At 35.7% G+C, this 27,644-nt stretch overlaps 3 protein-coding genes across 5 annotated transcripts; 1 reads left to right on the top strand and 2 right to left on the bottom strand.

Annotated features, from left to right (window-relative positions):
* Positions 1–1,138: 1,138 nt before the first annotated feature.
* LOC145592156 (serine/threonine-protein phosphatase PP1) lies at positions 1,139–6,249 on the bottom strand. The gene is made up of 4 exons (XM_081648619.1): positions 5,822–6,249; positions 3,389–3,948; positions 1,667–1,879; positions 1,139–1,514 (listed from the first exon to the last, which is right to left on the bottom strand). Exons 1-4 carry the CDS (start codon positions 5,997–5,999, stop codon positions 1,500–1,502), a joined length of 966 nt encoding a protein of 321 aa, XP_081504745.1. The 5' UTR covers positions 6,000–6,249; the 3' UTR covers positions 1,139–1,499.
* Positions 6,250–16,150: 9,901 nt separating this feature from the next.
* LOC145592163 (uncharacterized) lies at positions 16,151–24,447 on the top strand. 3 transcript variants are annotated; one of them, XM_081648630.1, is made up of 7 exons: positions 16,151–16,645; positions 18,039–18,368; positions 21,240–21,395; positions 21,909–22,246; positions 22,500–23,016; positions 23,147–23,179; positions 23,532–24,447. In XM_081648630.1, exons 1-7 carry the CDS (start codon positions 16,465–16,467, stop codon positions 24,035–24,037), a joined length of 2,061 nt encoding a protein of 686 aa, XP_081504756.1. In that variant the 5' UTR covers positions 16,151–16,464; the 3' UTR covers positions 24,038–24,447. The 3 variants fall into 3 exon arrangements, with proteins under 3 accessions (XP_081504756.1, XP_081504759.1, XP_081504752.1); XM_081648626.1 differs by having other exon boundaries at positions 16,153–16,645; positions 21,237–21,395; XM_081648633.1 differs by lacking the exon at positions 23,147–23,179 and having other exon boundaries at positions 16,152–16,645; positions 21,237–21,395.
* A 640-nt stretch (positions 24,448–25,087) lies between these two features.
* LOC145592179 (protein LURP-one-related 17-like) lies at positions 25,088–27,001 on the bottom strand. The gene is made up of 2 exons (XM_081648642.1): positions 26,636–27,001; positions 25,088–25,688 (listed from the first exon to the last, which is right to left on the bottom strand). The coding sequence occupies exons 1-2, from the start codon at positions 26,945–26,947 to the stop codon at positions 25,302–25,304; spliced, it is 699 nt and encodes a 232-aa protein (XP_081504768.1). The 5' UTR covers positions 26,948–27,001; the 3' UTR covers positions 25,088–25,301.
* Between the last annotated feature and the right edge of the window lie 643 nt (positions 27,002–27,644).

Below are 27,644 nucleotides of genomic sequence, written 5' to 3' on the forward strand. Positions count from 1 at the left end.
ATCACATCATGAATGCATTCACCATTATATTCACTTGAATCATTCAGAATCTGTACCACAGCTTGATTATCCAATTGGATTTGGAGCTTTGTAATTCCCATCTTTTTTGCTAATTCCAGTCCATACGCAACTGCTAACACTTCAGCTTTGAAGGCAAAGCAATTCCCCAACTTTAGAGAGTACGCATACTTCAACCTTCCTGTAGCATCTTTGATTAAACCACCTCCCCCTGCAGGCCCAGGAGATCCTTTCGCTGCACCATCGGAATTTAGAGCATACCAATCCATTGGTGGTGCAATCCATTTGATGTACTCCTCTCTTCTTGCAGCAGGGATTTGAGACGAGCTTGTGATCCCATCCCCAAGAACTCGCCACACTTCTTCAAAACGCTGTAAAAGGAACTGTCTTACATCAATTGGAATATCATTAGATCGATTAAACACAACTGCATTTCGCCATCTCCGATCCACCAAACTACTATGGCAAAATAGGTGGGCCAGATTTCTGGAGACATGTCTTTGTGCTGCTGTACTCTGATATTCCTCACTATCCACTGCTGCTGTACACTGATTCTGGATGGCACTATGGCCGTGTATTATCAACTCTAATCCGTGGTGCCTTGATTTTAATCGCTTGACATTTACTTGAAAGGAAGGGAAATAAAGGTTGCCCTAATTGTTTATTGCTTAAGCAATGGTGTTTTTTTGTTATTTTTACAAGATGGAAGTAATAGCTGCATCCAATTCAACTAGACAAGGGAATTCCACAAATAAGAATAAAAACTCGACTGAGACAAATAAAGCAAAAAATCAAACCAGCAAATAAAGCATAGAAATTTGCTTATTTTGTTTGGTTAACACGACTAGAGAAGGCAATAACACTGTTGTAATAAAACAAGATGAGACTTGTGTAAGACTGAAACTGATTTCCCATAGATCCCTCACAGCTCTGTCGCGAATTTAACTGCATTATATCCACAACTCCATCATAGTTATGGCTTGATATGCATCTCAAGCAAACTTTCATACCCTGCCACTTTATAGGTACACACACACATTCTATTTGCCAACATCCTGTCCAAGTCTCAATAAACCTTAGCATTAACGATCTCTGTTCCTACTCATCCAAAGACCACGTGAAAGGAAATTCAAATTCAGGTTAATCACTGTTTTCAAAAATAAAATATGGAGTACTAAATTTGCAGCAAGTGAAATCACCACTGGTGTCAACTGTCAAGTATCTGAACATCAATTTTGGCTTGCCCATTTCTGCTATCTTCCAGAATTAAAACTCTTGAGCCATAAGAGGAGATTAAATAGGGGGAGGGGGGGGATCTAACATTAGTTACTAGCTATTACAACAAAATACGGTCAAATATTGCTTGGCTAAACACATGATCCTGAAAAAGTCGCCTCTCTTACAATTGACAATTGCATCGCTTGTGTAATTTGGCAGATTTGAGTTGACAGGGACGCTTCTAGCAGAATATAATGAACCTGTTAACCTTTCCCTCCCTGCAGCCAGGAGACTTGTATTAGTAAAATTCACTCACCAATCTGGTGACAATCCAATGATATTGACCAAACATGTTACAGCTGATCAATAGTAGAGTTCACTGATAAGAATTGACAAGTACAACATAATCTGCTATTGAAGCATGTTTTACCTTTCGCGGTGGAGTCCCAGGTCTCAACATATGGTTATTAAAGTCCATTTTTCCTTTCTTTTCACAAGCTTTGAGGATCTGAAACGAACAAGTCAGGGAATCATCCACACTCATCATGGCTCCGGCATTATCAAACTCCCCACAGTAATTTGGTGCGGAGAATATGGTCACAAGCTGGCGATTGGCGAAAAATTCATAACCATCTTCCACAACCTGATAATTTGTGAACCAGCAAGGAGAGAGAGGTGGCATTAGTATCCTACTTCAATTTGGATGCTTTGCATGTAAATTTACTAAACAAGTGATAGCTTGAACCCTCACCCCCTCCCACACCTTAAATTCAATAGCCTAGTAAGTAAGAGACCCACATTTTCTCATACTACAAGAGACGAATCAAATTTGTTCATATACGAGAAGAGAGCTCCTCAAGAAGGCGATAAAGAGACAAACCAAAACAAGGAAATTTTGATTATCTGAAAAATCCAAGCCAGGATAATTGATTACACTTTACATTAGTGGAGCCTGAGGACACATTTTGTCACAAATAACACAATTACACAAGAAAGTAGAACAATTAGCTAAAATGTTCTGGAAGCAGACGAGAAAAGACCTAAAAAAGCCTTGGTAAAAAGATATGTCAGGGACAACACAAGGGAAAAAGGTCAGAAAGCCAAAAATAGCACGTTTTCTCCTAATCTAATGCCTATATTCCTTTTTAGGTGTCCCAAAATGATGTTCCTGTTTTTCATATTTCCATATTTTACCTTTCCCATATAAAGTACTCTACATTTTCCCAATTTTTCGTTCCATTAAGTAATTAACTTTTTACCATTCCCATATAAAATATCCATACATTTAAGAACATTACACACTCCCTCTACTATCTTATCTTTAATTCCTATGAAAATTGAGAAACGGGCATCATATTATGAGGGAGTAGTATATGTTACCATGAAGCAAACTCTCCAAAGAAGTTGTCTGAGAACTCCCCAAGGATAAGTTAATATCACATATAATAAGGTGATCATTAACAAGTCCAAATATAATCAAAACACAATATAACTACATAAGTGCTTACAAATGCTATGTAGTATTGTAGTGTACTTGTATATAGTAAAGCAGCCATCTAAATAAAACGGAATGATAATTACAGTTCTCCTCAATGGCCCAACCCTTACAACGCGTATTTGGGTTAGTTCAGTACCGAACTTTATATAAAGGCCCCACATATAGGCTTATCTCAGGATTACATCCATATTAGATGGAACAGCAGAATTGCTAAAATTAAGTCTAAAGCCATATTGCCCATATTATAACATCATGCCTTCTTAAGTTCAGGTGATCCACCGATATAAGAAAAAGAAATTGCTACTACTTAATCATTAAATCTTATAAAATCCCTAAGGTTTCTATCTTCTTCTCCTAAACGCTAGACAAAGGCAAACCGCTACAGAGACCCCTTTAACTGCAGGAAGAAAAGAGGATGAAACAATGCACTCACACAGACACAATGCATACACCATTTCATTGAAGGTGAAATATGTAAACAATCAGTAAGCTTCCTCTTATACTCCTTATTTATACGTAAACAGCCAAGTAAAAACATGAAAAGCAATATCGAGGATGCAACTATTACAATAATTACAGAATAACTCAATATTACATCCCACTTCTACAGGCAATTTATAAATCAAGCAATAGATCATAATGCCGAGCAATTACCTGATGTGCTCTGCATACTAGGTCGATGTCATGCTTCTGAAGAAATTCTGAGACTGTGTCCGCTCCAAAAGTGTATGAGACACCCCTATCATTCTCTCCCCAGCCATCAAGTTCTTTCTCAGGGTCAGCCCACAACAAATCACAAAGAAGGCCCTGATCTGGGACATCTGCTGGTCGAGCTAAATTTCTGATCTGATCTAGATTTTTTAAATCAGGTGATAATCCTCCATGCATGCAAAGGATTTTTTCATCCACAAGTGCAGCAACAGGCAGACAATTAAAACAGTCTGTGAACGCTTTCCAAAGGCGAACATTATACCTTCTCTTGCACTCATCATAAAACCCATATATGCGATTTATTGAAGCACATTCGTGATTTCCCCTAAGAAGAAAGAAGTTCTCTTTATATTTTATTTTGTATGCGAGAAGAAGGCAAATGGTCTCTATGCTCTGCTTACCACGGTCTACATAATCTCCCAAAAATAAATAATTTGCCTCAGGTGGTAAGCCCCCGTATTCAAACAAACGAAGCAGATCAGAAAACTGACCATGAATATCTCCTGAGACAGCAAGTAGTCTTGTTAGCATTACCATACAACCAAGATTTGCAGCAGTTAAGTACTCTGGTTATAATAGCACAGATATTCCACCTATATTTGTGGGCATATACACGGTAATAAAACATGCAGCATAAAAAGCTCAATTACACAGTGCCAAAACCAGCAAAATAAGCATGCTCATATTATAAATGCACAATAAAGATAATCTTATACATTTGTTCAATAATGTGCATAGCATTCCAGCCCACATCATGAGAAGTCTAACTTTTGCACTCAAGTGTAAATACCATATTGCATATATACAAAATGTTGAACTAACTACATGCTTCCCAGTCTCCCACTACATGATGATCTATGTGTTACGCACCTACGCTGATAGCTACTGACTGTAACATATTACGCCAAACCGAATTATCAACCTTGTAACTTAAAGGTAATATACATTTCAAGAAAGGGAAAAATAGAAAATAAAGACCTTGAACAATTATGAAATTGGGAGCATCTGCAAAATGAGGTCGAACATTTCCCACATATTGAATCCCCCACTTAAGCATACAGGTGTGATAGCAAGTCATTTTCCAAAGTGAATCATGTAGTGATGTACCAATACACTCAATATCCACATATTTGACGCAAACAATGTAAGCATGACTGCTATCTTTACAGATTTACTCTAAAACTTCCCATCATAGAGTTTGGTTTCAGTCACCATATCACCACATGACACTGAACCCCATAGTTGCATAACAAATACTTGTTTCAGTTCCTAGTTCCTACCCACATACGCCCATAACCTTCCTAACTATGTACCTTACAGTCATGTTTTTAATAAGTGGTAGGCAGTGATTGATGATAGTAACAAAAATAATTTAATAGGTACTTTTGTAAGAAATAAATCTACAAAACTACATATAAACTCATTAGCCTTACGGTCTTTATTATAACTAACCAAATAAGCCAAATAGGCAATATACTATCCTGAAAAGGGGATCATTGAATTCCAATAAAAAATGAAATTGGTGGAATAAAGAGCGTAAACATCAAACTCAAGTAAGCACCATTTCTCACCCAACAACCAATAAACATGCTCCATGTATAGCATACATGACAACTTGGCAAGAAATCAATTCATTTCTTCAGTGTGAACCATGTAACTTAAAGCCCACTAACTATCCAAAGGGAAAATTCCACACAAAGAAACATAAATTGCTATTTAATGTGTTCAATCCAATTAAGAAGTCGCCGCTATATTCCATAACATCCATCATCTCAATTTTAGATATTGATCAGTATATCACCAATAAAACAAAAATCAAACAAGCGGGACATGCCTATACTGGCTACCATGCGCCATGGTTTGGTGGGCAATCACTGAAAAGTCAATTGTACAACAACACACAACCTAACCCCCTATTGTAGCACAAAAAATTGTTCCTCAGCATAAGAGACATATAAAACCGAACTTCTACCAAATTGGTAGCTCAAAAACAATCAATTTAATTCATCATACTCATAATCTGACAAACAATCCATCACTCACCAATAATAGAATAACCCATATCAAATTCAGAAAAGCCCATATCAAAATCAAATTGAATAATTAAATAAAAAAAAAAAAAAAGGTTCAGTACAAAAGGGTTTCTTTATAAGTATAATTACAAAAAAATAATTTATCGATCAAGTATTACAGAAAAAGAAAATCCCAATTTATATAATCATGTTTCATATGAATTAAAATCCCAAAACTCAAACTAGTTCAAAGATATCCAATTTACACCCAAAATAAATTCAAATTCCAACTAACAATTTGAAAGATAATAATAAAAAATAATAATAATAAAAATGAATTATTTCTTCTAGTTAGAAAGTATACCGCAAATCTTGATTGGAGCTTCAAGTTCAAGAAGATTAGGTTGACTAAGAAAAATCTCTTTAGAAGCAACACAAAGCTGTCGAATCTCAGACTCAGGAAGATGAACCTGTTTCACAGTTCTTCCATTCTTAGCATCAAGTAACCGCCGAATGATTTCATCAAGTACCCCAACATCCATTTTCAACCGTCAAAGTTTCAATCTTTAAGATCAAGAAATCAACCCTTACAGTAAACCCGCGTAGCAGAGGATTCTGGGTGTTAGCTCTTACAAAAACGGGGTCGTTTTAATGGTGAGAAGCCGCCATTAACAACCCAGAAGTACCTTTGCTCTGTTTCTATGTGACCGTTGATGGGGTTTTGGAGGTGAGAAGAAGAATGAAGAAAACCCAAAATATGTGATGACCTAAATTAGGTTTTTATTGAAAACCCTATCGGTAAAATAATGTTTTTGTTATTTTATATCAAGTCAAACCTTTGTCATGTGGCCGTCTAAGAGAAACATTAAAATTAAAATATCATATTCAAGATATTTTTCTTGCCTTGTCGATTATAAGAAAAAAAAAAACGATGATAATTACGGAGTATATTTTTATTACATTAATTCAATTCATGGGAATTTTGACTTCCCTCACAACATGGGAATTAACTTACCCAACCCCCCTTGGTAAGTTACAATTCCTATGGGAATTTACTTCCTCCATTTTTAACCAAACAAATTTCATGAATTCCCATGATTTTGACAAAGGAATTTAATATGAGAATTTTCACTTCCCTAATGAACCAAACGACCCCTAAGATTAAGACATCTTCTCGTAAGAAATAAATAAAGACATTTTTACCCGATCTATTATACGAAGTAGAATAATTAGAACAATTGAGATAAGACACAATCACACAATATGTGTTGATTCATTAGTTTTATTTTCAAAAAACAAGATAAAAAGAAGCAACATCAAACAATGTTGCACTTCTTTTATTTAAGTTTTAAACTACCTGCAAAGAATCATTATAGCTTCGGAGTAATAAATTTCCTCCCAGTGTAAAGAAACACAATTTGTAGCCTATGGACAATTGCTTTTATTCTCAATGATGCATATCACATCTAATCAATCTGCTGTCGTGACGTTCTTATAATATGACCTTTAGAACTAAGGGTCTGTTCATATTTACTTATTTTCAGTTCAGTTCAGTTCAGTTCAGCTCCAATCAGTTCAGTTCAGTTCAGTTCAGTTCAGCTCCAATCAGTTCAGTTCAGTTCAGCTCTTAATTTCCCTCTCTCATAAAATATTCATTTCAGCTTAGTTCAGTTCAGTTCAGTTCAGTTCAGCTCTAATCAGTTCAGTTCAGCTCCAATCAGTTCAGTTCAGTTCAATTCAGTTCAGTTCAGCTTAGTTCAGTAAATATGAACAGGCCCTAAGTACAATATTCTTACCAAGTCCATATAACCAAACGTTGTGTTAGCACTTGCTAGCCCAAAAGTTTAACATAGTTAGTAGGAACCAATGCACATGGTGAGTTAAGAGTTTGGCTTACGAAACAATAAGTAGACAAGCGAGGGAATAAGAGGTTCATGGAGCAAGGGGTGTCTTCTTCAGCTTCCACAATCTCAAAACCATATGGCCTTAAAATTAAAGTAATTAACTCTTTCTCTTCTTCAACCAATGTGGGATACTTACATGTAGTGATATTTGAGAGGTATATGTTTCAACACTTAACCAATCACTTAGATCAAAGTAAGAATTAACTCCTAATAAAAATTAATATGCATTTATTGCTTTTGATTTTTTTATTTTTATTTTTATTTTTTTGGTACAATGTTATAAGACTCAAATTAATGAATTAATTATATTTTTCAAAAAATATTAAGACTTTTTGTTAAATATGGAAGAGAAAATAAAGAGAGATGAGGGAAGATTGTTACGTTATATTTCATATTCCATGTTGTACTGGATATATATAATATACATTTCCTAGGGTTCCATCAATGGATAAGACCAAATACCCAACTCTAGAATATTCTAGATTGTACATGGGATAATAGTCATCCATATTTAGATATTATCATAACACTCCCCCTTGGATGACTATATATTGAATAAAACAATAACTAACATTTACTACAAAACCCGCACAAAATAATACACTATAATGCGCATAATATGTTGCCTCGTTAAAAACCTTACCAGGAAAACCCAGTGGGAAAAAACCATGGTTAAGGAAAAAAGAGTGCAGCGCGCATTAACTCCCCCTCATGACTACATCACTTGAGATCTTTAAGACGACGCAATCCAATGCCGTAAGCTAACTTTTTGAATGTTGCTGTTGGAAGAGCCTTAGTAAATAAGTCTGCTAAATTCTCACTTGAACGAATCTGCAATACATTTATATCTCCATTCTTCTGAAGATCATGAGTGAAGAAAAATTTGGGTAAGATGTGCTTTGTTCTGTCGCCTTTGATGTATCCTTCCTTAAGTTGAGCAATACAAGCAGCGTTATCCTCATATAAAGTTGTTGGTGCCTCTTTCCCAGATGATAAACCACAAACTTCTTTTATATGTTGAACTACCGACCTTAACCATACACATTCACGACTAGCCTCGTGAATTGCTAAAATCTCATAATGATTGGAAGAAGTAGCTGCAATGGTTTGTTTCATGGAACGCCAAGAAATGGCAGTACCACCATATGTGAACACATATCCAGTTTGTGACCGACCATTATGAGGATCAGATAAATAACCTGCATCTGCAAAACCAATCAAATTTTCTTTGGACAACTTTGGGAAAAATAAACCCATATCCTTCGTACCTTGAAGGTAACGAAGTAAATGTTTAATCCCATTCCAATGCCTTTGGGTTGGACATGAACTAAACCTTGCTAATAAATTAACTGAAAATGATATATCAGGTCGTGTATGACTTGCAAGGTACATTAGTGCTCCAATTGCACTAAGATACGGTACTTCAGGACCAAGAATTTCTTCATCATTTTCCCGAGGTCGGAATGGATCTTTCTCTACTTCAAGTGATCTTACAACCATAGGGCTGCTCAATGGATGTGCTGTATCCAAAGAAAATCTTTTAAGAACCTTTTCTATGTATGTTGATTGATGCACAAGGATTCCATTCTCTAGGTGCTATATTTGTAACCCCAAGCAGAATTTTGTCTTTCCTAGATCTTTCATTTCAAACTCTTTCTTTAAATAATTGACAGTCACTGAAATCTCTTCGGGAGTTCCAATGATATTTAAATCATCAACATACACTGCAATTATAACAAATCCTGATTCAAATTTCTTTATAAAAATACATGGGCTGATAGGATCATTCTTATAACCTTCTTTCAACAAATACTCACTTAGACGGTTATACCACATACGCCCAGATTGTTTCAATCCATAAAGAGATTTGTTTAATTTAATACAGAAATGTTCTCGAGAACTAGATTTTGCTGATTCCGACAGCTTGAATCCTTCTGGGAGCTTCATGTAAATGTCGTTATCCAGTGGGCCATATAAATAAGCTGTGACAACATCCATCAAACGTAAGTCAAGTCCTTCTCTTATTGCCAGACTAATCAAAAATCTAAAAGTAGTTGCATCCACCACAGGAGAATATGTCTCCTCATAATCAATACCAGGTCTTTGTGAGAATCCTTGTGCAACTAAGCGTGCCTTATATCTTACAACTTCACCTTTTTCATTTCTCTTTCGCACAAAGACCCATTTATATCCCACTGGCTTTACACCTTCAGGTGTACGGACTACTGGTCCAAATACTTCTCTTTTTCCAAGAGATTTTAATTCTGCTTCAATTGCTTCTTTCCATTTTGGCCAATCATTTCTTTGTCTACATTCTTCAATGGATTTTGGTTCATGATCCTCATTATTATCCATAACATCTAATGCTACATTGCATGCAAAAACATTATCGACGTCGATTTGATTTCGGTTCCATGTAATTCCATACATGATATAATTTATTGAAATTTCTTCATTATCAGGTACCTGAATTTCTTCTTGTGTCATGTCTAAAGTTTCTTCTGGAGATCCTTCGGAAATTATTTCTTCAATTTGACCATCATCAATCAATGCTCCTTTTCTTTTCCGAGGATTCTTATCTTTGGAACCTATTGGTCTTCCACGTTTCTGGCGTGGTTTAGACTCATTAGCAATTTTATTTTGTCCTTCCGGGACATCTATTTTAAATGGAGCATTAACAGCTGGAATATGTGACTTGGTCACTCTTTTTGGGTCAGCAAACGAGTCTGGCAATTGATTCGCTAAACTTTGTAAATGAATTATCTTTTGAACTTCCAGTTCACATTGTTTAGTTCGAGGATCAAGATAGGATAATGATAATTCATTCCATTTAATTTCATTTTCCAGCTCTCTCTTTTCTCCCCCTAATGTTGGGAAAAGTGACTCGTTAAAATGACAATCTGCAAAACGAGCCGTAAATAAATCCCCTGTTGTAGGCTCAAGATATTTAATTATTGACGGGGATTCAAACCCAACATATATCCCCAACCTCCTTTGAGGACCCATCTTAGTGCGTTGTGGTGGAGCTATTGGAACATAAACCGCACATCCAAAAATTCTTAGATGGGAAATATTTGGTTCCTGACCATAAACCAATTGTAATGGGGAGAACTTGTGATAACTTGTTGGCCTAATGCGAATTAGTGTTGTTGCATGTAATATAGCATGTCCCCAAGCAGAAATTGGGAGATTGGATTTCATAAGCAATGGTTTAGCAATTAACTGAATACGTTTTATTAATGACTCTGCCAGACCGTTTTGTGTATGAACATGTGCTACAGGATGTTCAACATTTATCCCAATGGACATGCAATAATCATTAAAAGCTTGAGATGTAAATTCACCAGCATTGTCAAGCTGAATAGTCTTAATGGGAGTATCTGGAAAATGTGCCCGTAACTTAATCAATTGGGCAAGTAATCTCGCAAACGCCAGGTTACGAGTTGATAACAAAGACACATGTGACCATCTAGTTGATGCATCAATTAAAACCATAAAATATCTAAATGGTCCACATGGGGGATGTATGGGCCCACAAATATCTCCTTGTATACGTTCCAGAAAACTAATTGATTCAAAATTAATTTTAGCTGGTGATGGGCGAATAATCAACTTGCCTTCCGAGCAAGCAGCACATGAAAAATTATTATGAAGAATCTGCTGGCTCTTCAAAGAATGTCCACATGAATTCGTAATTATTTTTTGCATCATTATTGAACCGGGATGGCCTAACCGGTCATGCCAAACAACAAAATCATCAGGTTTACTATAGCATGAGCTTCAATAGCATTGATTTTTGTGTAGTACAAACCATTAGAGAATGTAGGTAGTTTCTCCAAAACATGTTTTGAGCCTTGAGTTATATTTGTGATTTGAAGGAATTCGTTATTTTCTTCATTGATTGTCTCAATATGATAACCATTGTTGCGAATATCCTTAAAACTTAATAAATTTCTTTGAGACAATGGGGAGTATAAAGCATCAATTATTTTAATTTCAGTTCCCCAAGGCAACTTTATAGTGGCTCTTCCGGAGCCCTCAATGATATTTGTACTACCCGATATGGTACTTACATTAATCCTTTTCATCATCAAATGAGAGAAATATATTTTATTTTTAAGTATTGTATGTGTAGTTGCACTGTCAGCAAGACATAATTTTTAACCATTCATAGCAAATTGAACTTGAGTAATATCCATGTTCTTCATGAAATAAAATACATGTCAAAATATTAAGCATAAAAATAAAGATGATAAAACAAATAAATCAATAAAAACACTCAAATAGTTCATAAATTTATAAAGCAAAAATCCTTATTACAATGAAAGAAATAAACTTAAATAAATCACTAGAATAAGCAAACATAAGTCTAATACTTAAAACTAACATAAAACAATATAACTTTAATTATTCCCTTCTGGGGCAGTGAAGAAATCGGCAACTTCTAAATGAGTTGTACTGCCAAAATCAAAATTATTCCCTTCCGGGGAAGTAAGGAAATCACCAACATCAAATTGATTGGCATTGCCAAAATCAAAATCACCTTCACCATCTTCAAGAACAAGGTTTGCCTCAACTTTCTTTCCTTTCTTCAATGATTCTTGGTAAAGTTCAATAAGATGTTTTGGAGTTCTACAAACCCGATACCAATGACCTTTTCCTCCACAACGGTAACATATATTGTTATCACTTTTCTCTTTTTCATCCCTACGTTCCCACTTCTGGTGGGAATGTGAGTTTGAGAAATGACCTCCACGACCTCTACCATATCCACGTCCACGACCCCGACCGCGCCATTGGCCACGACCACGACCTCTACCTCTACCACTACTGCTGGAATGGTCTCTGTTTTTAGTTTCTTTCCCGTTATGGGTTGTCACATTCGCTTCAGGGAATGGAGTAGAGCCAGTAGGACGTGATTCATGATTTTTCATTAATAGCTCGTTATTTTGCTCAGCCACAAGAAGACAAGATATTAATTCAGAATATTTTTTAAAACCTTTTTCTCTATATTGTGTCTGCAGGACAATTAGCATGGAAAGTGGAGTATGTCTTTTCAAGCATTTCTGCATCAGTAATATTTTCTCCACATAATTTCAATTGAGAAGTTATTTTAAACATAGCTGAGTTATATTCACTAACAGATTTAAAATCTTGCAATCTCAAATTCAACCATTCATAACGAGCTATAGGGAGTATCACTGTTTTTTGGTGGTCATACCTTTCCTTTAGATTACTCCAAAGGATTTGTGGGTCTTTCACAGTTAAATATTCATTTTTGAGCCCTTCATGGAGGTGATGGCGAAGAAAAATCATGGCTTTAGCCTTATCTTGAGGTGTTGCCTTATTAGCCTCTTTTATTGTTTCACCAAGCCCTTTAGCATCTAGGTGTATTTCAGCATCTAACACCCATGATAAATAATTCTTTCCGGTAATATCAAGGGCCACAAATTCGAGCTTGGCAAGGTTCGACATTTTTCACTATACAAAATAATATTAAAAGATAAGTATATATAAATAGTATCCAAAATATGTACTAAACGTTATAATCATGCATAAATAATCCTGATACAAGTCATGCATAAATAAGAACGAAATAGAAGATGAGAACGTTAGCATGGAGAAAAATAAGAATGGAACCTTAAATTATTTATCATGCTCTGTATTCGTTATATATGTTGATATTCCAATAAATAAGCATGCAAAATTAGATAAATGTTAAATTATAATTGTTATGGGCTACGATCATACTTACATGATAATAATAATATGAGATTCTAGAAAAATGTTTGGTAGTCCTACTCAGTTGACTAGCAATGGTGCTGATAACGTGTTAAATATGGAAGAGAAAATAAAGAGAGATGAGGGAAGATTGTTACGTTATATTTCATATTCCATGTTGTACTGGATATATATAATATACATTTCCTAGGGTTCCATCAATGGATAAGACTAAATACCCAACTCTAGAATATTCTAGATTGTACATGGGATAATAGTCATCCATATTTAGATATTATCATAACACTTTTCTTATTGTCTTTTATTGAGACTAGGGCGGCTAATGCGCGCAGAGTGGCTTGCCCTATCTTGATATTTATATTGGGTTGTGTTTAAACACTTTACGACATTGGGTTTAAAGTAAATAGTTGGATAAATTAATGAAATGTGTATATTGGGTTGTGTTTAAACTTTTCATTTTTCATGCACGACTTTTTTAGTTGTTTACAACTTTTTTTTTTTCCATGAAACCTCTATGCAATTATTCAACGATACAATATTGCAATATAGGTGACGTTTAAATTTACCTATAATATATTTACCTATAATATAAATAAAGAATATAAAAGTGCATAAATGTAAGGAGAAGGAAAACCCAACACTCATTATTACATTTGTACGTGTGGAATGACATAAATGTAAATAATTATATATGGGGATAAGAACGTAAACAAACATTTTGAAGGGCATATAGATCCGTACACTATTCATAAGCGCAATCTCCTATTTTTTTTAAAGGTAGGGATTTATTCATAGTGGTGGTTGTGTAGGAGGTGGTTGGCTGAAAAGGGGTTATTAGGGCTGGCAATCCCTGACCCGACCCGATAACCCGAACAAACCCGACCAAAAATTACTGAGAGAAACCCGAACCCGACCTGATCTAAACTCGAATAACCCGAATTCGACCCTATTTGACCAAAATTTCATATGTCGTAATAATATTAAGTTTTACACTGTTTTTTTTTTTATTGTTTCTAAGCATAACTCGAAATCTGACCCGAATCCGATCCATTACCCCAAATTGCCACCCCTAGGGTGATTGAGGAATATTGTAATGATTGGGCCACTGATGATATTGTCATAGTGGGGTTGGGGTTAGCTTTGGGGGCAACCGAGTTTCCACTCTATGTCTCTATGGTTGGGAGTTGAGAATGATGGTGATATATATTTACTTGAAAAAAATTAGAGTTGGAGAGGTATGTGCCCTATGTGGCAGTGGAAGTATTTAGAGATGGGTGAAACTTTTTCACTCAATTTTTCTCAACTAACATACTAATCATGATTCACCTTCTATATACTAATCACGTACGTAGACCCTTTTGATTACGTTATGTCACCCACTCAACCTCTTATTGTGTCACATCATCCAACATATTCTTTAATTATGCCTCATTACTTTTTCAACCTCATTATAAGAAGGTTGATTGTTTAATCATCTGAGCTATTTATCAACAACGAACGTAGTTAACATGAAATGAATGTCGAGTATAATTACAAATTGCAAGGTCTAATCAAAATAAAAAGTAAGGAAAAAATACCATGAATATTCGAACATTATGCAACTTTTAATTCCAAAACTAAGTGCCTTGTCATGCCAAGCTATATCTTACGTTTTTTGTAATATTTTTAGATAGATATGTTGTGAATGACAATATGAATATTGAATTAAATAATATATAAAGAAGTATTCTAATAATCAACCATAAGTATGACTCGGGGTATTGCCTCGACCAAACATTAGTGATGCATTAAGAACATCCTAAGAAAAGGAATTACTCCGTAGAAAAAAAAAATGAATATGACTTTCATTAAGTAATGTGAAATGCTTAAGAGTAATGTGGTTCGTTTGTTGGTAGATGCATGCTACGCCCTCCCACTCTACTTTTGTTCATCTCATTCGAAAGTGTAAGTCCTTAATCAGGCGTAATGGTTGGGAAATCACTATCGAGCACTGTTTCAGAGAAGCTAATCGTGTTGCGGATTGGTTGGCTAATTTTGGTGTTCTCTCGGAACAGAAACTGGTTATGTTTGAGGCGATCCCGGCGGATCTTCGAACCGTTTTATTGGAGGAGTTGCGTGGTGTGGCTACTCCGAGAATGGTTCGAGAAAATAATGAGTAGTCTTTTGTTTGGAGTTAGTAGTACTAGTTTTATTTTCCGTTGTTTTTCTTTCTAGTTTGTATTAAGGTTTTATTCCTTTTTTGGGGCTTGCCCCTCGTTCTCATCAAAAAAAAATAAATAAATAAAATATTCGATGATTACTATCTATCTCACAACTACCAAAACTTTATTCAATTGGCCTACTTATAATTAACAAAATTATTAATTATGTACTCATTTTTTTTAAAAAAAAAGAAAAAAATTATGTACTCACTTAAACTTCAATAATATTACTCCGTATCAAATTATGTACTCACACTTGCAAGTTACAATCCACATCTTTATCACCCTAGTAAAGTTCTAAAGTATGAGAGTCCGTTCTTTTCAGCTTAATTATGGTTTAGTTCAGTTTAGTTCCTAATTTCTTTCTTTCATAAACAATTCATTTCAACTCTATCCATTTTAATTCCAATCAATTCACCTCAGCTCAATTTAATAAATCAGAACACGCCTTGAATAATCATTTTTTTTTTTGAAATAATACGAGACTTACAAGTAATCACATATGGAGACACGGAGTAACAACTAGCCAATAAACAACACTTAAATAACCCTACCAAAATTCCTAAAATACACTCTCTCTTTCACAAGGGCATTTAAGTAATTCCACACCCCAATCTATCCATTCAATTGACTAGCTCAGCCAAACACGAGTCTCATCCCAATTGGCTAATCCACTAACCCTACTAATCAACTTTAATACCAACAAAATCCCCAAAAAACCCCTACACAATGAATTAAATCCCCGGCATGCCCCAACAACCTGCCACGTAATCAAGGGCAAAAGCGTCATTTCACCCTAAACCTCACCGGGAAATTCCCCTCCGATAATCCAAAGTCACCCTCATTTCTCCCTTTTCCCGAAAACTATAAATACTTCTCTTTCTACCCCCCTCCTTTTCTTGCCCTAGACGCCTCCATTTTCGCCTCTCCTCCGCCGCAACCCCTTTCTCTCTCCTCCGATTTCTCTCTCTAATTCGTTCTCCGACCTTCCATTTTCTCTCTCCTAGGGTTTTTGTTCTTCATCGATTCCTCGATTTCGCCGATCCGAGGTGTTTCAGCTTTGTAATTAGGGTTTTTTTTTGAGTTTGGAATTGAATTTATTGGTGGTGGTTTGGTTTGAGTGGAAGAGTGAGTGAGTGAGTGATGATGACGTGGCGGTGATGGAAGCTGTTGAACTGGCGATTCCGGTGGATGTTTCGAAGCCGAAATTGATGGGTTCAGACGTTTTTGTTGGAGCTAGGGTTTGTTCTACTGATGGAGAAGCTCGTGAATCCGACACCGTTTCGCCTTTTCGTGGTCCGAAAATTGATGAATGCAGTACCTCTTTACATAATCATAGAGGTGAATTTTTTGATTTTGATGTTGTTTTTTAATTTGTGTTTTGATTGATTTGTTGCGTGTTTCAGCTAAATATTGATTGATTGTATATTGGGTTGATTGGAGATTTTTAATTAGAGGCTACTTTACTAATTTGGTACTTTTTTTGGATTGAAAATAATTATCTTATCTTGTTTCGTCGTTGTTCTGAATCAAAAATATAGAAATTGCCCAGTAGTTATTATTGACTTGAGGTATCTCACCTGGTAATCTAGAGCCTATCTTAAGCTCGGACTAATCCGGATTTGAGCCAGGTCAGCCTCGAGAGCTAACCTTAACAAAGTCTGCTTCATTATATTCTCCTAAAAGACTATTGGCAACCAGAGATGAAAATTCTGTTGTTAATATTTATAAATTTCAGTATGGTCGATATTGTCTGAGTATTTGATTACTTTTGGATTGGTATATCGGGTGTGATTGTGTGCTAAGATGCTTTTCTGCCTTAATATGAGTATTTGACTATGTTTCATATCCACTGAACATGTATTATTTTGAGCGGTGTTGCTTTTTTGTCTTCTTATGGTTTGATTGTCACAATTGTAGAATCATATCGAGCAATAGGCGTTGTTTGTCAGTTAAAGTGTCTGATCTTCTTCTATATCGCTTGCTGTGTTGCAACTCTATGTAGCTCTTGAAAGTGTTAATGGCTAGTAAATGATGTCATGCTCAAACTGTTGTATATGAAGCTGTCTTATTGGAGGATATGGATCAGATTTTGGATACTAGAGAAATCATATCTGTAGCTATCGTGTAAAATTCTACGTGCCTGATGTTGACCATGCAGTATATGCTGTTAGTTCCTTTTCATTTTCTTTGCGCCCCTCTCCTATTGTTCTGACTTCCTGAAATAAAAAGTCACATTTGTGTTAAAGCTTTTGGACTCTATGCCGTGAGTTACTTCTATCTGCTATGATTTCAAGTGCCCTTTGTTTGTTAATGGATTTGTTCTGTGTTTATGCAATTAAGTTCTCAATTATTTGTCCTTATGCAACTTATAATGTAACTTAATATAAAGATTTTGGTCATGTGTAAGCTTTTTACTGGTTTTGGTTTGTAGTAAGGCCTACATGGTAACACTCCTTAAGGACAATGATGCTTTCTTAAATCATACTACGTATAACTCTTGCTAAATTCTGGTTCGTGATAAGTTAAAAAAAATATATGCAATAAATGTAACCAACTTGTTTTGGTGTTAATGTCGTACAGTATCAAGATAAATTGCTTCTGTCTTTAAGTTGAATATGGAATATTGTTATTACATATAGAGTAGTAAATATCTGTAGAATATTGATAATAATTATAGTTTTAATTTTCTGCTTATGCTTCAGATCCTCTAATGCTTTCCAAAATTGACCAGGTGCTTCCACTGCTTCTGGGCCACCTCCCTGGTTGAAGAAATCAGATGCGGCATCATGCAGGAACAATTTTCTTCCATCTAGATCAACAACGGAAGATGTATCCTTGGGGTTGGTTGACGGGATTTCAAGTGGTTCTACCATATTGATGTCAGAATATGAAGGAAAACAGATTCAACGGAAGGTGGGAAAGGTTCCAAGAAACGGAAGTGGCTTGTTTAAGAAGCCCCGAATGTTGCAATCAGACAGTTATTTGTCTCATGCAGAGGCCGACGAAGTGAAGACAGAGTCAGATAAGCTTGGCTTGCACCTAGTGAAATGCTCCAATGCAGGTAATGTGCTGGGTGTGAACAACCATACTGTTCCTGGCATTGCTATCTGACAAGGAAGCTAATATTTGTCTTCTGATAGCATCTATATCTTTATGATAGAAGGACTTTTTTATATATGCTTGTTTAGTGTTATTAATTTTATTTATTATTTTGTTTTATTTATGTGACTTTCTTTCTTTTCATTTTCGACCCTTCTACGTTTGCAAGTAATCCACAATGGAAGGCATACTGTTGTGCAGAACTGCAGATTAATGACTTGCATTGTGCATATGTGCTTAATCCATTGGTTTTAAAACAACTGTCTACGGCCTGTGTACATAACAGAAGGAAGCACTAAAGTTGAAATGGGTGATCTTTTATAGGTAGTTTAAGGGGTCCCCCTCCCCTCCTTCTTCCCTACCCCAAACAATACTAAGAAATGTTTGATGTTCATGCCTTTTAATTTCAGTGGTAACTTTTGTGAAAAAATGGCTGTTAATGTTATTAGTGAACTCTTGTGGAGTTAATTTTATGTAATGCCTTGAATTTCTAACCGCATAAATGAGTTAAACATGATATGGATGCTCGGAGCATGATGTTGATTGAGAGTGCAACAGTGCATCCACTTTTCAGTGAACACGACTAAAATATTTTTGTCACTTAAGGAACTTCTGGAATCAATTTTCTTTTATGAATTATCTTCACTTAGTTATTTGTCCATTCCAAATTTATTCTGATGACGCATGGTCTTTCATCTCCCAGTCTTCTACAGTGAAAAATTGGAAGACTTTCCCCCATCAATTCAATTACTAGTTTTATTATATACCTGTTGCTGAGGGTTGATGATTATTTGTCAATCCTGAGTAAATACTTGTATGCGCTGCCTCAAGCCTGTCTTGGGTCTTTTCTTTCTTAAGGTTTTCTGTAGTATTGAGATTTTTTTTTAATCATTATTCTTCTTTCCAGTCCTGAACTTCGATTGGCTTCTGATAATATAGTTTACTGGTTTTGCAAGAAATTGTCTATGTATAGCTCGTTTAATCTATTTGATTCTCATTTGGTATGTCATAGTCATGAAACCATGTATGTCACATCCTAATGTTGCTTCCTAATCAAGCTGAGTGATCTTTGGTGCTTTTGAGAGACTATTTAATACTTGGAATTTAGATTTAAACTATGTTTGGATAGAAAGATTTGGTGGGGAAGGGAACGGATACATTTGCTATTATTTAGATAAGACTCGGGAGAAGGGAAGGGAAGGGAAGGGAAAGGAATTAGAGGGATCCGTATTTCGTCCCCCTTTAATAAATCAAATACTCCTATTGTTGAAATTTTGAAAAAATTGGAATGAAAATAAAAACTCACTCTTCCCATCTCCTCATATCCCTTTCTCTTACCTCCTTTTTCCTCTTCTTCCTTTCCCTTCTCAACTGCTAATCAAATACTTGGATATTGAGCTGTTCAGCTGTTAGATTTCTAGAGCATTATTTTGACAATTTCAGTCCAGCTTTATATTAACTTTTTCATGATTGTGTAGCCTTTTTGCTTCGACATATCTCATATAACAATCCTTGTCTCTAATCAAATGTATATGAATATTGAGCTTGAATTTCATTTGAGGTTGCTCAGCCTTTAGCGGGTTTCATGTTCTTTGACAATTTGTATAGATAACGAAATAGGAGGGAAAGGAAAGGAAGAAAGAAGAGGAGAGAGAGAGAGGGGGGGGGGGGGGGAGTAAAAGAGGGAAAAGGTGGAGCTCCATTTTTCCACCAGATTTCTTCAAATTGGATGTTTATTTAAGAAGGAAAGGTGGATCTCTCCCTCCCTTTCCTTCCCTAACCTTCTATCCAAATGAGGGAAGTTGTTCCCTTCCCTCTTTTTCTCTCCATTTCCAAAATTTAAACAAAGTTACATTTCATTTTGGCCATTTTGTTGATATAATTTTATAACATAATCTCTTTATATATGATTTGTATGATTTCTTGTCAAACATTTGTAGTGTGACATAGTTACTCAACATCTCTATTGGTACGTAATCCGATTGGGTTTTTATTTTGAATCAGTTGGTTTCAAGATTAAGATAAATTTTTTAAAGAGCATGTGCCCTTCTTAGCAGCAAACTAAGAATATCGAGCTACAAAGAATATCGATCTTTGACTTGGTTATTTTTTTGAGATTGACGGATTGGGGCGAAAATATTAGTAACTGTTTTCTGCTATATTTGATGATCCTGCATTGCTTCTTCATCTTTTGCTCAAACTCCATCAATAGTCTCATTTAATCTTGTCAAGTGAGGGTGCCTAATTCTGGCTGTATTATATAGGATCTCAAAAAAAAACTTGTTTTTGTTCAAGTCAAGCTTAGTGTTTGTGTTAGATGAGGCTTCAATATACTCTCTATTTAGTTTCTCTTTGAGCTGGTTCCAGCTTTTTCTTAATGTTTAGATATGTTGTACCATCATTGATCTAGTTGATTAAATTATTAGTGAGTAAAATATAGATGATTCGTATGCAGCTAGGTTGGAGATTAGACTATTGCAAGCAATAGAAAAGATTTGCCCATAATGTCTTTAAAAGGTTCTTGAGGGGATGTAGGTTAAGGGAAGTCATCTGTGTTGTATTCCTTTTTTTTTTTTCTTCTTTTTTTTCTAGAGCTTGGTTTGTTGTGCAGCAAGATAGCAATTATCAATTACCATTGCTGTGAATCAACTGATAAACAGTCAACGGCCGATTGTTCTTTCCTTGACTATGTCTGGTGTGGAAAATAGTTAGCATGAATCTGATGTCTACTGTTTTAATTTATTTATGGCATATGAAGATTGAGATTCAAGTTTTTTTGTAAGCTTATTCCTTGTAGTTTGACTGATATCGGTTCATATTTATTTTACAGTAGACAAATCTCAGACAGTTAAACAAAAGAACAATATAAATGGCAGAAGGGGTGATAGAAGAAGTTCTAAAGTTCCACTGAAGGCAAAATTTGATCCATTTTCGCTGAAAGTTGGCTTGACAAACTTCAGTCCCACAAGTGGAGGAAGCAATGTTTTTGGTATGAAACTGGTATCTCTATTGTGAGATTGCTAAAAAATTTCTGAGGTTTGGATCTTCCATCACCTCCAGCTAAAAAGATTTTTCTGAGGGTGGCATGTATTTGTGTGCTTTCTTAATACTTCGTAATTCTCTTCTATAACCCTCTAAAGCCTTGTCTTAGCATGACATTTCCTAACTTCTTGAAGAAAATCTATTTATATATGACTTGTTTGTAGTGTATTGTTTCTTAGCCTTGATTGTATCCTGTTTGAACGAATTACCCTGGAATAAGTAAAACTTTGTGTGGCACCCAAACGAGTCATTATTATTAGTAGGACATTCTAGTTGATGGTTGTTCAAAATGGATGACATCAATCTGGAAATGCTCTCAGTTATTACGGTTAATTTTTTGGTCAAGTTCTGGCTGTCTTTAAAGTAAAGCTTTTATACTTGCAGAGCCTTTTTGTTTGTTGCTTGCTATGTATGTGTATTAGCATATTTACTTGGATGCTCCTTTGACATTTGTTTGCAGGAATTTATGGTCTCAAGCCAGATGTACATGATGTCTCAAAACTTTTGGATGACATTTCTTTGGATAAACTCCTTGATGGAACCTATAAATGTCCTAATCTTGGCAAAGATAAAGGGAAGAAAGTAGCTAATCTGGCAGAGAATATACTGGATTCTGTTAAAAAGGCTTGTTCTGTCATTCGGCTTCCAGGGATGCAACAAGCCAAACAAGCAGAAGAGATGGATATCGAGACCAACAAGAAAATCCCTTTGTCATCGTCTCCTTCTAACACAAGTTCGTTAAATGGTTCAGATGGTGATGAGTGTAGTCTTACTGCAGGTTTACCCAAGTGTGAAAAGGTAAGTAGCTACTGAAAGCTTTTATTTTAGTTTTCTTAATAAATATGTCTAAACATGATTTTTACAACTATATTTTAAGGTTAAAAGAGCAATTAGTTATCCATGGGGGAGAATATCATTTTTTTCTTAGTCCTTAATCCCCAGCTGAAATAGATGATGCGCAAACATCATGGTAACAATATGGCTTATTTGTACTTGGCAGTGGTCACCCTTTTCATCCTTATGCATTAATTACCATGCTCTTTTTCTTCAGGATCTAGAATCGTCTATAAAGGCTGAATCTCCTGCTGACAAAAAGGATTCTCCATCGTATCAACCTAGAGATATTTTGGAAAGGTTGGCACTTCCTCCACCAAAGGATTTGGACTCTTTGTTGCAAGATGCAGTGAAGCCAGTGGTATCCTCAAAGCTTAATGATTCACGTAATGGCAAGACATTATCTCATCGAGTTAGCTTGCCGCCTTTCCCCTGGTCCCATAATTTTAACGGGCACCATAAATCTAATAATGATGCTGTAAGATTATCGAATAAAAGCTCATGCCAAGGTAGATGGGTAAGGATAAGGAGCACTGCCAGTTTTATTGGAGGGGGCAATGAAGCTTTTGTGGACTTGGACTCGCTCACTTATGATAGTAGTCTTGTTCCAGCAGGACAATTAATGTACAAACTTCCCGAAATCGAAAGAAGTTCATCCGCACCCGTCAATCAACTGTGCTGTCAGCAGAATTCTTCATCGGCTGCATGTCCAACAGCATGTCTGCCACCCTCTGGTAAGAATCTAGCTCTCGTAATGTTTTTTGGAAGTGGAATTGCCCTTTTGGATTCATCACTTCTTTTCTCTTTTTTAATTAAATTTACAGTGTTTAGTGTTTGGGGTTGATGTGTGTTACGTGTTTGCAGAATCTGGAAGCAATGTGCACTCCAAGATTAGTGGTATGTGGCTATTGATTAAAAAGCATGATTATTTTCATCACTCTTAAGATATATGCTTCAATTCTTCACCTGTATAAATCCTTGTCAGGCCTACAGCATATAGGCTTGTGGTGTGAGCCATGTGCCATGCTTCAAATATTCAGACCCTTTTCAAATTTGATATCAATTTTACAAGCTCTTAGTTATGAGCAAGTATTGTGCTTCCTGTTCAATACCTTTTTTTTAGTGGAAACCTGCTCAATACCTTCAAAAAATGTAGATGATTGGTTACCCAACTTTGGTTTTCCATCAGTAAAATTACTTCGTTGTGCAGTTGCTTCTCTTCTCATCATTGTTTGGTTCTTGTTGGCAGCACTGCATTCTCCCAGAGTATTGGCTGCTGCTCGGACGCTTTGTGACATTGCAAGTGATAGCTCAAATAGGATTTCAAACGGAATGTTGAAATGGCCAAAACAACCATCCCAAAAATCCATGAAAGCTCGCAAGTCAAGATCGAGTGAAAAACCCGAGGAGTTTATGACACCCAAGTCAGAGACATTAGTCAGTCATGTAGTCAAGAGCATAGAGTATGGATCTTCTTCAAAAAAGCCGAAAATCTCTGTGGTTGAACGGCGAGAAGAATTTAGTCACATTCATGCAGTTATAGGACTGAGTTCTGTTTCTGCTCCAAGATCAAACAGAACATCCCCAAGCAGATTGTCTAGGGATTCTGTTACAGAAGCTAGAAACAACTTTGTGAAACCACAATTTATGGCTCCCCCTCCTCCTCCTCCTCCAAGGGTTTTGGATAGGAGTAATCACAACCCACAGAAGTTGAGAAAAGTTTCGCCAATGGATTGGAACAGGACAAGAAGCTAGCTTGGCTGAACCTAGCAGCTTCCATCGGGAAGTTGCGCGTTGTAATACCAAGATCTGTTGTGAAGTTATGACTGCATATGAAATTTAGCTGAACATGTTAGTTTGTATATATTGTTGTTTATGTGTAGCTCAGGATTGATGGTGGGAGTCCTCCTTGAAGTGAGGCCCAAAATTCCAGTGTTGTAACATTATAAGCTTAACAGATTCTAGAGGTTCCATTTTCTGGGGGGGGGTATTCTTTGCCTTGTACAGAGCCATTCCATGAGGCAATTGTAATTTCAGTTCCCTCTTTCCTGTCTGTTGCCATTTTTAATCTATCATTAGTTACCTATGTGCAGAATTGCAAGCATTATAACTGATCAGGTGCTATATTGAATAACTGAATTGTTGATGTCTGATCTTTCTGTAAATAGGCTTTTTCAGCCACACTGGATAATTTTTGAAATTTCCAACCTGTCTACTCCACTAAATGGATAAGCCTTGTATGAGACGGTCTCATTGTGATACAAAATGGATGTATAAGCTCAAAGTGTAAATGTAAGCAAAAAAAAATCTGTCATTTTAAGGAAGCGGGAAACAATGCATATGCCTCTCAAAATGTCGTGCTTTCAGCAAACTGACTTGAGTGTGGTTATCTACTTGTAGAGTTGTAGATAAATTGATGCACACTTTTTCAATTTAATTTTCATGTTTACACAAGGTAACCTGGTAAAGTGATCACATTGAACCAGATCCGTCATAAAGTTATTATTCAGACACACATGGAAACTTGCCTGCAAGAGTTGGTAGTTAAAAATCGGGATATCCTTTTGCAATCAACATGTTTTTGAGGAGGATGACCGGCTTTCGGGGGGAAGGGCTGAAGGGGAGCTCCATACAGACTACAGAGGCACTAGGAGTCTAAATCTTTGAGATCAATCGATAAACCGGCTTCTAGTAGTCATTTGTGACTTGTTGAGTTAAACTAGCTCATATGCACTCTTCTTGACTAGTATTAAAGATGCCAGAGTCTAACAATTAGCATCCCAAAACACGTACAGAAATCATAAATTTCATATGCAAGTAAAAAGCATTTTCCATATATTTATACTTAGCTGAAGAAGCTTCAGCTATCGCGGTCAGTTAACAGGTTAGCGACTGATTACATCGATTAGTTTTACAATCCCACTTTGTTAAGACAAAAGGGGAATCAGCCCTCGTCTTGGCAGGAAAAACCAGAGGGGCATTCAAGAACAACAATTAAAAGAGAAACATTTGTTTTTTCTTAACTAAACATCTGATCCAGCAACAACACCAAGGTCATCGCAAACCCAGAATTGAATCCTGGATATACAACCAAGTGAAAAACCTCGAGACCAAAGGAAGCACGCCCATTAGCGGCCTCCTTCCTCTTGATCTCCGCCACAACTTTTTTCGAGGATTTGTCGATGATCTTACACGACCTTTGCGCGTAAGAGCCTTCAATGACATACATAGGATTTTTAGTTGTTGCCCCTAGGAAAACATGTGCAAGTACATTGGAATTTGCTAGTAGTAAGCTAACATTCTTCCTCACGTAACAAATAGGCTGCTTTTTTTGGAATGTTTTGGAATTGTGATGATCACTAGCATCACCCTTGTATACTAGCCAATCGTCCACTAGTCGTATCGTCTGTTCATCAAAGAATAATTTTGATTAGACTGCGTATTAGTATAAATTATGCAAATAATAAAAAAACTAAGAGTTAATCAAAACAATTTAAAACTTGTTCTCTTAGATACGTAGAATATGTTCTTTCTTATCCATTTCTAGAGAGCCAACTATAGACGAGTATGCATCCTGTGGACCGAAACTAATTACTCAAAGGTTTTATTCTTTCCACCTATATCAAATGCGTTACGTAGTACAATAAACGAATAATTAAGATAAAACTATATTTACTTTGTAATTCTTGTAATGGAACGAATAGCTGTATAAAAAATGGTAAATAATATAGACAAGATTTGATTTCAGATCTTGATTTACGTCGAATTGAATTTAACCACTTAACATTTTGTAATAGACGAGATTTGATTTCAGGTAAGGTACACGAGATAAGGACTAAGGGTTAGCATGTAAAATTCAACCGCGACATACTCAAATTCTAACATGTCCTCCGTGGAATAAGTTGCTTGAGTTGCTTCTTTGGAATGATTATGTTACAAAGTCGGCAACAAAGTCATAATAGCCATTTAGAAGTACTAACTTGTAAGCATGAGGTTGAACAGTGATAAATGCATAATTGCATAGTGGCCCCCCAAAATAATGCTTATTTTGGTGTTTGACTTTGGTTGTAATAGACGAGATTTGATTTCAGGTAAGGTTACATACAATAATGCAAACTATACATGACTAGGAAAGATGGTAATGTAAATCCATAAAACTCTTTCAAAGTCCAAATATAACCTACCCTAGAACCACTATAAGAATTCGTGTGTGTTTTTACACAGTTAACAACCTCACCACTATATTCATTCTCTTTCCTACACTACATCCACAACCTTATTATAATAATAATAATTCAAAGATTACGACTAATTATTTTGAAACGGAAGAAGTATAATAATAAAAAAAATTACCTTATGACGACGCGTAGTGAAAATAGATGTTCCAGAAGCATCCATAAGAACAATTTCACCAGGTCTCCCACGGTAATTATCAACACGGTAAATTAAATTACCAGTAGAATCAATCACAGTAAAACCACTACAACTCATCAAAAGTGACTTCCTCCAAACAGTCAAAAACGTACATGTAGTTGATGATGCACCACCATCCTTATCCTTATCGTTATAGTTATCGGCCTTGTAAATGTATTCCTTGCAATCTTCTAAACACCGTTTTTCATCGGTAACTCTGGTACAAGATTTAGCCTTGAGAAATAGAACCATGATATTTTGTTTTTAATTTTTTTTTTTTTGGGGGGTTGTGAAAATAATTAAAATGGATTTAGTTGGATTATTGGTGAAGTTTGAAATGGGAAGAAGGAAGGAGAAAAGAGATATTTATAGAAGAAGAGAAGGAGTGAGTGAGAAATGAAGCACAGAGCTAGTTGTAAATAGTTGGGTGGGTGCCGACCATTCAAACTAGCTTCATGCCACGTGTTTACAGATGGATATTTAATAGGCGCGTTGGTACTTGTTATGACTTTTTCTTTTTTCTTTTTTTTTTTCTCTTTTTTAATAATGACTGATTTTAATGTAACAGTTTCGAGATATATACACTCCAAGTTTTTTTTTTTTTTTTTTTTTTTAGTACTACCTCCGTTAATAGTTATCTGCAACTTTAAGTCTGTTCTTATTGACTAAACTGAGCTGAACTGAACTTATTAGAGCTGAACTGAATTGAACTTATTAGAATTGAACTGAATTGAACTGAATATTTTATAAGAGAAAAAAATTATGAGCTGAACTAAACTGAACTTATTATAGCTAAATAGAACTGAACTGAAAATAATCATATGAAAACAGGCTCAAAAACTTTTATGTGGCTGAGTATACGGTATGGTCATCTCCATCATAAAGTGTTATAGGGGTTACTCGTTCAGTTTGACAGGGGTTAGTTCGGAGTTACTTGATCATTATTATA

The sequence above is a fragment of the Chenopodium album genome, chromosome 2 (assembly GCF_948465745.1).
Source record: "Chenopodium album chromosome 2, dcCheAlbu1.1, whole genome shotgun sequence".
Taxonomy (NCBI): Eukaryota; Viridiplantae; Streptophyta; class Magnoliopsida; order Caryophyllales; family Amaranthaceae; genus Chenopodium; species Chenopodium album.